The sequence below is a fragment of the Octopus bimaculoides genome, chromosome 9 (genome assembly GCF_001194135.2).
Source record: "Octopus bimaculoides isolate UCB-OBI-ISO-001 chromosome 9, ASM119413v2, whole genome shotgun sequence".
NCBI lineage: Eukaryota > Metazoa > Mollusca > Cephalopoda > Octopoda > Octopodidae > Octopus > Octopus bimaculoides.
Window position 1 is genome coordinate 61,944,762 of NC_068989.1, and position 12,401 is coordinate 61,957,162.

Here is a 12,401-nt window from a genome sequence, read left to right on the forward strand (position 1 = left end):
AACCCGATTTGATAGAGGATACTATCCGCTGGGGTCTGGATGGCAGCGGTCCCAAGATCCTAAACGTAAAATTTTTGCCTATGGCTGATTGGGTTGGATCAAAAGCTCTTTTGACCCTGTGGATCCAATCAGCCAAAGATCTGGTCTTCCCAGATTTTTTAAGGATGGCCGAGCACAGGTATCCGGTGACCTTGAGGGACGCCCCCCCCCCAAACAAAAGAGGTGTCCCCTGTGCCTGGAACCTAGCCACATTAAGAAAAACTGTCCCCAGGATCAGAGTAGGGTCCTGGAGCAGTTAATAAACGTAGTTCCCCCCACTTTCCCACTGGAGGGAGAGACGGAGGAAGTCGATGAGGCGGAAACCTCCTCGAAGAAAGGAAAAAAGAAAGAAGTGGACAATAATTGTTGCCCACAGAAGGCTGTGGGGAGGAGGATGACCTTCAGCTTAAGGTGGAAGTGCCCCTACTCCCGTAGCCCCCCAAAAAAAGAAAAAAAGGAAGAACGGGACACAGTCGACGCTTGATAACGCATCGCCGGCGTGTCCCGATGGTCCGTTGGTGGGAATTGTGTCACTAACAGAGGAAAGCCTGTCGGTGGGAAGTGTGCTGCTGACAGTAGAAACTGAGGCCTCGCTCAATGAGGAGGAGGAACTTGTAATCCTATTCCACAAGGGAGGGGCCGTCCAAGAATTTGTTATGAAGATTACTAGGAAAGGTCGGAGGGGAGGGATCCTCACCCGTACCAAGGACCCTGATTGGTCTCTGCAGCTGTGGGGAAAAAAAAACTTGTACAAGGTGATGGGTTCCTTCCCCGAGGATGTTATTCCGCTTCATGCTGAAGTGGCCGTGCCTAGAACCATCAAGGTGCTTGAGTGAAGCGCTAACTATTGTCAAGCGGTAAAGTGTAAGAGGACGAGTGCCTCAGTTCAAGGACTTAATATAAAAGGATATTGTGAAGTAAGAGGTTTATAGCCTCAATTGGTAACTTTGTGTAATTTATAAAAAGAACAATGTTTTAGAGAAGCAGAGTTCGGCGGGTGGCTTCTGTCTTCTACTAATACCATCATGTTTATCATTCATCGCACCTCATTAATGTGTCTGTCCAGACGGCAACTACTCTTTGTACTGCCTTTATGGCAAATAAAATGCAAGTAGTTGTAATTGCTAGAATAACTATCCCTATTATACTCGAATTCTTTCAGTTTATTTTACAAAATTCTTTTAAAAAACTTTGTATAAAGAAATAACTGTATTTGAGAATCTCTTTCTCCACAATATTTCATTTAACCTGATGATTTGTTGGATGCGCAAGACCAAATGTTGGACACCAACTAGAAGGTCGACCTTAGGAATAAGAGAATGTCTCTACTGTGCCGCATGTGTAAGAGAGTTGCATAAAACCAGTATAAGTTGTGACGAAACGGTGATGTACCAGTTGCATTAGACACCATGCAGAATGTTGAATCTAACGTGGTATGAGCACAAACCGCAGAGTGTGACAGAGCTGGAGACCTGCAAAATCCTGTGGGATTTCCTAAACATAACAAATCAGGAGCTAGCGAATAACAAGTTGTGGTACTCGTGTTTGAAAACGTGTACCACATATGCTATAATATTGATGTGTAGGACCATATTTGCGCTGCGAGTAATCAAGAAGAAAGGCGAATAAATAGATATATGTCAACCACTTAAGTACGAAATAGTCTGACTATGGAAAATAAAGAAGGTGAAAACAGTGCCAATCATTTTCGTGTCCTTGGGGACAATATCAGATGGTGTCAAAATCAAGCAATTGCATAAATTCCCGCGGTACAGGACAGAACCCGAAACTATGTTTGCAAAGCGAGTTTCTTAACCACACAACCGATATAAATCAATCCTTCATTGACTCCTCCACTCACCCTGTGTTTCATATAGATGTAGAGGGAGGGTGCATAGAAAAGAGATAGAATGAATGTTAATATAAGCGATAAAGGATGAATGCACAGACAACGCTTAGAGGCAGTCAATGTGTAAATGAATGCTATTCAGAGAACTAAAAGAGAAAAAAAAAATCATAGAAAGAAAAGAGAAGAGGAAAATGTGGAGGAGTGAGAGTAAATGAGTAGTTATGAGAAGAGTTATACCAATGGGACATTTGCATTATGTTATTATATTGTAATGTAATAAATATTTTCTATTGAAAACTTATATTGTTTTCATTACTCTGTATAAGCACCAAGACATCCGAGAAAATTAAATAATTTATTGTATACAAACCATATCATTTTTCATATTGGTATAATAGCAATGTGTACTTTTACACTACGTACATAATTTTCTAATGAAGGTATCTGATTTTAGTTATTAAAGAGCTAACAAAACCTTACCCAGCTGCATTTAATAAGACTATCAAGATATGAACATGGATGCACTTTAATCGAAGTTCAATATTGTATGACAGATTGTTCACTCCTGAAACATGCACAAAATATTTACGGTAATTTTAAGGAAAAGAAATGTGCAGCTGCTTACCATGTCTATTTCTGTGACAGGACCCATGCTTCGAATGAGTATATGTGCCCGGATGTAAAGCGGTTTACCTATAAATGATAAACAATTTCAATATTAATATCTGTGTTAAATTGAAAATTATGTAGGTTCCATTTGCTCTCTCACCTATTTCCTCCCTAAATATAATTCACACTTCAGAACTGATATGCAGTAATATCTAGCGTTGATGATCTTGAAGTATATATCCTACCAAGTACCAGAGAGACTTTGTCATGTGACAAGATGAAGCCACATCTATTACAAAGTCATTACAATTATTTGACAAATTTACGGATGAAATAACAAAGAGAAACTTTGTGCACGGTTTTTGTTAATTGACACCCATTACACAGTGATTCTAGAGCATTTAACTTGTATAACAAAAAATAATTTCAACATAGCCTATGTAAAATATATTGTTTTGAATTATTATTATTTTCATTATTATTATTATCATTATTATTATTATTATTATTATTGTTATTGTTATTCACAATTCATGACGAAAAAATGCATCGTTTATTCACTTGATTCACTGACTTGATCATACCGTTCTCGTTAGTAAAGCTTCTTCTGTACAATATATAGCTCTTTTGCGAGGCATTTAAATAGGAAAAAATAACTAGGTGTATTATAGTAACTTGGTGTTCTACTTCGTTGCTACAAAACCGTGATAATACTTTCCTGTTTTATAGGATTTTCCTAGCTTGCGAAAAATTAAAGATTTTGATGTGTGATTGATGGCGCTCAAAAATTAACATCAAACTACAGCGTAGCTTGAAGACAGCTAATGATTTCGCAGTTGAATGTATGTAGCTGCCACATAAAATGGTAGCAAAATTATGAGAATAATTGGAAGATCAATACAATTGTTGCTGCGATTCAAGCATTGTCGCGGTGCTTTCGATAACTAGTCAAAACTGATCTGATATAATTGTATGTTTGACATTACAAATTATCGTTCTCTATGTAGTTCCGCACCATTATTTCGTGCACATGCCTCCTATACTTTATACTCTTTATTAGGAGGTGTCTTTTCTGTGTGTTAAAAGAATATGAGGCTACTATCAGCTGTCTTGTTTAGATATCTCCACTGACGTGGTATCTCGTTGTTTGCATTTAACTACATTACAGTGACATTGTGTATTTTCAAGTTATTTGAAATTAAATGAAATGGCAAGGATATAAGATAAAATGGAATGTTTTAATTTAGCTTTAGATAATCATTTTTCCATTCTTTTCTTTTCCAACCCACATTTCATCATTGCACCCAAGGAGGAGAAATAGTTGATTAATATTGAAACCGTTTCACCACTAACTTATTCGTATCATATATTATTATATGTTTATCTCTACAGTTCGTCTATAGATATTAGTTTCGGTACTGAATGTTCCCACGTTTCGTATAGGAGTACGTCTTTGAAAGTAATGTGATCGAAGACGGACAAATAGGTAATGGCTGCATATGCACATCGTTGGAGTAATCGCTCCTTTATCGAACCCATTAATTGTCTACGAATATATTGCTGAAATAGCCATGAAGTTTAGCTGTGTACAACGTTTGGATAGACCAATTACATATTAAACATAATCCTGGCAACTGGTAAGTACATATTAATTTCTGGTAGGAAAATATACTATATTAAGGAGTATATTAAAGATTCGTAAGTCAATACTGTGTTTGTTATGTGCTAGCAGTGCATCATTTTTAATTATTTCTCACCAGGTGTCAGGAGTGTGTTTAATATGAAAATTGATCTATATAATAGAGTTAGACCACTAAGCTTTGTTGCTATTGAAGTAAAAGTAACATGTTCGTGGATAGTTAATGGGTTAGATTTGGTGCTGAAGAACGATCAATAGTTCCTGACATCTACATATACACCCGTTACTTATTTTTCTATTTTTCGTGGCAATGTTTATATAGAGGTACTCGTGTATGATGTAACTTTCAGTGCTGTCATTGAATTGCATACAAAATTTGTAGAGATAAATTTAAAAAAGCAAACGAAGTACTGCTAACACAAAATAAGGACGCAATACTGACTGATAATCTTTTAATATAATTGCTAGTATATCATGATTGCAAAACCATAATATACTGGAGCCCTTACCAGCATTTAGTAAAACATGTGTTATTAGACACATATGATATGCAGAATGATTCTCTATCCCTGTTATAATTTCTAAGTAACCGATAGAGAGATCACTGTTTGAGTTGGTGGATTTTTATTGAATTTATAGTTATAGAGATATATTATCAGAAATGATTTTCAGCTTCTACGACATATCTACATTATGACGCGAGGTTAAAAGACTTTCAAATTTGAATGGATGACTGAGTTGGAGAACACCAGTAATTATTGACATCACTCTATCAAACGTTGTAACATCTACCGTTTAAAGTTCCTAAATAGACGGACAGTAAAAAATTTGTCGTCTAACTATCAGCTTGAAATATTTGGCAACTTATTTATGATTACGGATAAAATAGTTCCAAAGGACTATAAAGAGACAATAATCCATAAAACTAAAGGAATATGAGACAAACCATTCTCTATGATTACTGGGATCATAAAAGTGGTTTCAGATGTTTTGGTAATCCTATGTGTGATACATTTTCAATATGACGTTTCAACTCAATCCTGCATTTATAATGTCTATACCATTAAAATAAAATAATATATCATTTGTTCTCTCTCTAAAACATGTCTTTAATATCTTGATGAACATATGTTCAGTTAGGCAACCAATTTTGCGCCATTCATTATATTAATGTATTTTTGTCTTAGACGCATACTTAAAATTATTGGAAACATATTGTCATATACAATCTGCGTTCCTGGCATCTTTTTTGATTGATAGTGTGATTACGCTTCTGTTACCAAATTAGCAATGCTCAGATATTTCTGGAGATATTCACATACTTTTCTCGAATGTATTAAAGTGAGCGTAGAATACGCATGCAGTGGACGTAGTAAAGCATGTATTCAAAGAGGAATGAGAAATAAATCCTTGGATTAAAATGGTATTTGGCAATTATATCTCATTTCTATATTTCCAGTATATATAAATTTTCCTTAGTACATTCAGGGATTTCCAATTCCATTCCTTTAAGTAAGAAATACTGTATAGATATTCGTCGATACTATTTATATTGCATTACATTATTCAAGGTATTTCGCATGTGAAATAAGATACGAAAAGTAAAATAGTAATCAACGTAATTCATTGAGAGATTGACAATGATTTCAAAGCGTAGAGTGCCAGGTTACTTCCATGTGTCATTCTTCACGATGTTCTTCAAGAGACTGGGAGGCATACGTGCAACTGATTTTTAAACGTAAGATTTTAGGAAAGAAATATGCTCATGTTATCGTAATTTCTTGTGTAAATACGCAAAGTGAAAGTTTCTTGTTAAATGTATTTTCCGAAGAACATTGCCTCAATTGCAGAAAATAAAATAAAATTACTATTTCTACTAACACCCATTTCTCCTTTGTCTTTAATTGTCAGTTTAGTACGACTGGTTTTTGTGATTGTTATTTTCAATTCAGCCTAAAATTGGCAATGTCTTTTCATATTTTCTTCACAACTTTGAAGCAAGCAGCGTTTAAGAATCTTACTTTGAATCCACGTCATTCCAGATCCAGCCACACAATCGATCACACGGAGAAAATATCTTCTACTATAGCCCCGAGATGAGCAATGATATGTAAGTGAATTTGGTATACTAAAATTTAATGAAAGCCTAGCGAATATATATAACTACGTATATATATAACGAGTCATATACATATTGATTATGTGCGTGTGTTTGTATGTCTGTGTGCGTGTATGTGTGTTTGTGCATATGTGTGTGTGTCTTGCATCTGTGATTATACATCACGTCACTTCAAAATCGGGTAGGTTTGTTGGATTATAACCATTGAAGGCTGTGGCCCAGCATAGCCGCAGTCTAATGAATAAAATAATTAACATATAAACACCAAAACTAATATGTATTGAGTGAGTTTTCGGTAAGGAAGATATATCTAATTTTCATGCCATAAAACACTTCTATATTCACCACCTTGAACATACATTTTCATTAAGAAACTATTATTTACGTTTTTATATGTTTCATGGATATCTGTATAGTAGTCTTTCGGTTTATCTATTTAAAGTTGTACATTTGTTATCTATATGTTATCTATATCTATATGGTAAGCAACTATATAACGCAAGAGAAATTCATGCTAAAAATATAACTGCATCTATTTGAGTCAGGAAATTGTGTATGTATAAAGATTAGAAACGTGCATTATATATTTATAGATACATTTCATGCATTATAGAAGAATATATTCGGCATGTCTTATTTTTCTGGTGTTAATTTCTATATCCTTTATGGTTTCAATGAACACATTTCATACTAAGCCACCATTGTGGTAGAGTTGTTTATTATATTTTTCATTTAACGAAGATTAGAAACTGCTCTCATAATATACTCTGCACTGAATTAATTAAAGGAGGGTGTGTAAAATGAACATCTAGCACTATAAAGTTTTTCGTTTTAATGTATAAATGTAAGTAAAGAACTAAATACGATTTTTTAATGAATATTAGCTGCGTATCCATCTAAACGAATGTAATATAGGTATTCAGTAAAATATTGAAATTAACTGTTTGTTGGTAATTTGTAAATAAATGTACGTTTGTGTTTAATGAGGTTGTACAAAGCTTCGCTAGGGCGAGTAGGTCCAGTTATTAAACTACAGGACTTTGTCCGTTATTTAATTTTTGTCAGGTTTGATCTTTTAATTGAGTGCACTGAGACGATGGCTTTACAGAAAATACTCCCATGTCATTAAATAGTCAGCAAACATATACGTAAAGGGGTATAAACCAACCAACAACATAACATATTATCACTAAATATCAAGAACCTGAATGTTTGATGATGTACAACATCATTGTCTATGTTGGTGTTCTCAAAACAGTATCTTGTCAGTTAGCTTACCAAAACATGGGTATTGTTTTATAAAGCTTAAAATACTCAGTACATTTTCGGTAATACTTTTATATTTACTATTGTGTGACTTTTATTCGGCACACTATTCTAAACCACACAGTGGTTCAGTAATCTAACCACATTCGATACATCTCTCTCTCTCTCTCTCTCTCTCTCTCTCTCTCTCTCTCTCTCTCTCTCTCTCTCTCTCTCTCTCTCTCTCCCTCTCTCTCTCTTAAACACATGCACATACATACACACATGTACTGTGTCGAACAAATAACAGCTTATCGTCAACCCAGCAGAATATGCACCACTATCAAATTGTGGGACAATGAAGTAATAAGTTATAATTATATTAAATACAGCCACAGAGAAACACATTATAATTGAAAGCATAATGTGCAGTTGAAATCTAATATATATGTGAATTCGGAAAAAAATGTATTTCCCAAAAAACAATATTACTTATGTAATTAAATAGATCCCTGTCTATGTCAGTTCATACTAATGGAATTTAATAACAGTATTGCTTATCTCTATTGAATGTTAGGCTGTATCTTCATGGAGTCTTTAACAAAAAAAAAATGCTGCATATGGCTAAGCATCACTATCATTTTAAAATAGCAGTTAGCAACTGCATCAAGTATAATATATGATATGCAAAGAGTATCCGTATGGTTTACAGTTCCATTAATATTAACATTGGTGAAGCGCTTTAGTTCTTTTATGCCATGCACACTATTATTCATGTAAAAAGTCAGAAAGGAATTATATTAATTATCAAAAAATGATTTCTTTAAGCTGCAACTCAAATCGATGCTCATCTATTACGTTCCTTATTATTAAAAATAGCTTTGCGTTTTTTGCCCTAGCACAATAAAATTTGCAAATGGAATAGAAATATGGCTTCTTTCCATCATCTAATCTAAAGATTTTCTTCTATAATGATATTAATAATTACAAAAAATGCCAAAAAAAAAAGCAAAAAAAAAACGAAAGTGGTTATATGGCTTTGATATATTTTCATAGGAACTGAGCGTAGTATTCCGAAAGCTTTCATTTATCATATTCTTTAGATGTTTTCATCTAACTTAAAGATTCTTTGAACTCTTCATTTTCGCTATTTTGTTCTCTTTTCTTTTCTTTTTTTGGGTGGTGGTGGGGTTTCTTGCATAATTTTGTTCTGTCCCAGTATGACAATGACAGTATGAGTATTTAGGAATTTGTTAATCACAAATAAAAAGCACATAGCTATTCAGTATAATATAACCTTGTATGCTTTTAGGTATTTAGCAGAAAAAAATACAGCATAAAATCCATATATTCGGCACGGAACTCACAGTCACTATTGGCCAATCAACCTTGCATGTTACATTTGATACATTATTGAAACTTACAACACATTTCATGGTGGTAGATTCCTTTCCTAATTGGATTTCCTTTTACCATGTTCTCTATTTGTCAAAAGCAGAACGCTCTGCTTCATCACTATTATCGACGAGTGAATTACTAAAGGTTTCTTAACCGATCCGTGACGAGGTATATCTTTAATTCTATATCTATGACTGTGTATTAAACTGCCTTTAAATTGCCATTGTTTTATGAGTTGAAAGTATACGTCACACGTAGGAGTAGGTGTGCTTATGAAAGATACATATGCGAATTTCATACTTCAACCCCTCCACGTTACGCAACACCACATTTCAGAAGTATTTTATCTGCGTAGACTCACATGAATCCTGATCGCACAAATACAAAACTAGTAATGTTTAGTGCAACGCTATCTGGTCACGTCCCCGCAACGTATTGGTTCACTATCAATTAGACCGATGAATTGAGTATCAGGCTTAAAACATACATACTGGTTTCATTATAATGGAGAGAGTTCTGTCAAGCCTTGTGCCAGGAAAGACCAAAATAATCACTTTATGATATATTGTTTAATTCTTCAGTGTACAATTGGGACTAGAAGCGAACATACATCGTTAATGAATATTATCTACAATCCATCTCAACGGGTGTAATATAGGTATTCAGAATGCTCTGTTGCATTACTGTTATCGACGTGTCTATGACTAAAGTGTTTTTAAGCGCCCCTTGACTATAATTCTGTATCTATAATCGTATATTAAACTGTATTATAAATAATTTTAAAATTGTCATAAATATGTAAGACATAATTGCTGACTGAATCATTTACCTTAGCTAATATTTCTATTCTTCCGGTATTCTTAGGTTTGTGTATTTTAGTTTATTTGAGACAAATACATACAGATCGGTGTAAATATCTTTCATAAATGCTGCACTGTAGTAACTTTAGTAACAGATGATGCTAACTACAAATCGTAACAGCTTCTAGTTAAACTATCGTTAAAAGTACTACTAGTAATTATAGTAGAATTGTTAGGGTGCATTTGAGAATATCTTAACCCATAGTCCCCAGTAATATCCATTTCCAGACCTTAGCATCATAATTTCAGTATTGATTACTTTTTAAATTTAATCATGATATTCAATAATAAACTTACTTAAAGAAGTATGCCAGATAATAAAACAAATTACATTCTGGATTATATCTTGCTATCTTTCCATGGCTACGGCTGTTCACAGTAAATCGATGAGAGCGTCATCGCTCTTATCTGAAAACCATTGTTTGATTACGTCCTCGTAACGTATAAGGTCGTTATTATACATAGAATTAGAAATTTGAAATGCAAGTACTAGTTTAATTATGATGGACTATTTATATTTATAAAAAGTAATTAAAAAAGAAAATACTACATTTACAGATTATTACTATATTTTTAGAAAACAATCAAAATATACACATGTAATCATCTTTATTCCATGAATCTTTTATAACATTATGGATGGGGGAGTGGGGGAAAGCCACTACTGACTCTTGTTAATATATTTGTTGCCAATGAAATCGGTGCGATAAACACATCATCCTAAAAATGATATCTTAATTGCCCTGCGCTCATTCCGTATTTTTGTTTGACAGTATCAGAGACCACACAATCTAGACTCTCAAATGTTGTCAACTTCGTACTTCATATTTTCCTGGTAGAAAAATCGCAATAGTTGGGGCCGTTTTATAGCATAGTGTGTGTTCCTCCTGCTCTTAACATTCAGTCTATCTCACACAGAATTAATTAACATATTGGTCATCTTCATCAGCCTAATAAAACGGACATATATTGTATAGTAACATATAGTATACATGAGTACAGCTAAAACCCTATTAGTACAAATAATGGAAAATTGTTTACCTATCTTGCAATACCAGAAACTGCTAATTAAATAACTGTCTGTAATGATGCAAAAAGAAAAACAAAACAAAAAGATATGGAAATCTACTAACAACGCAACGCGGAATGTCCCGAGGAAATGTGATCACGTAAACTGAAACTCAAAAGAGGAAAAAAAAAACACCTGAATAACCCAACACTGACACGGTCGGAATTAACTGTATAAACCACAAACAAGGGAAATAGAGTATAGAAATATCTGATTATATGGAGAAATATAACTGCAATAGTTATTTTTATAATAGGGAAGAAAATGCATTTGGATAATAATATTCCGAATTTTTTTAAAAGATTGTTGAGTTTCAGTGTATTATATTTGCATTAGAGGATATACTGATGGAGGAGTTTTTGTATACCGGAAAATAACTACCGGTTCTTTGGTCTATTAGGATGTAGTGTACAGTTTAGGAGATGTATCACCATGTATAAAGAAGGTGTGATTTACACATAGTTCAGTTGGCTATAACTTGAAAATGTTTTGAAGAAGGGCACTGGCTATTATATATGCTATATAGCATCTTGCATTAAGAAATATGCAACCACGCGAAACTGGATATTTGGCTTATAAATTGCATTTATTTGCAGTATATCTAATTTGCAAAGGAAAGTACCGATAACCATGCTGATGTATTTGCTAATATGCGATGGAAACGGTTTCAGCTTTGGTAAGTGATATAATGTTGTGAAAATGATCTGTTTGAAAGCACAATGGCAATCGGGGGTTGTCGTTTTTACTATGAAATACTAAAACATATTTCAAAAAAATGTTCCATAAATCACTTACAGACACAATGCAGAATATATTAAGTTTGAAAAATCCACTTTTTCATTCAAATATAAGAATAAATAGATATTAAGTTATAAAAAACTTTATAATATTCATGTTTTAATATCAAAATTGGAATTGAGATCAAACTATTATCATTTTGCTCTTTTTATTTTGATGAATTTCATTCGATCGATTTCATAAAGAGATTTTATGGAGGTATTGTTAAATATTACTATGATATATGATACGAAGTATTGATGGCAATATTTGAGAGAAAAATGTTTTTAATATAGTTAACAAGTACTATTGCACATATAAAATTCATACAATCCCATAAAAGTTTACAAATACTTACACATCGCATACACATTAAAAACACGCAGAGCAAACTATACCGTCATATATGTATATGTGTGTGTATGTGCATGTGTTGGTATGTGCGTGAGTGTGTTATGTATGTCTTCGTATGTGTACGCGTAGGAATGTAATTATGCTAAATTTGTAGAAGAATATCTTTGAGGCAAATTGGAATGAAAGGCGTAATTTCAGAAGAAAATAATTCAAAAGATTTACTTCTGATTTGGCCCCTATCCTTTCACTTTTCATTGCATAGCCCATTAAATAATATAAACAAGTGCATTACCCAATGCTTCATTGAAATCACACACCGTTCTAACATATAAATGCATGTATAAATATTTATTGATAAGTATGAATATGTGTGTATGCGTGCGTGCGTGCGTGTGTGTATGCATGTATGTATATACGCATATATATATATATATATATATATA

The 12,401-nt window shown here is 33.5% G+C and overlaps 1 protein-coding gene across 2 annotated transcripts in view; it reads right to left on the reverse strand.

The window, feature by feature from the left end:
* Nucleotides 1-12,401, reverse strand: part of LOC106873251 (gamma-aminobutyric acid receptor alpha-like) — a 647,142-nt gene that overhangs the window by 233,900 nt on the left and 400,841 nt on the right. For both annotated transcript variants that reach the window (XM_052970713.1, XM_052970714.1), the window contains exon 3: nt 2,514-2,581. In XM_052970713.1, coding sequence (XP_052826673.1) covers nt 2,514-2,581 — 68 coding nt within the window. The remainder of the gene's footprint in view (nt 1-2,513; nt 2,582-12,401) is intronic.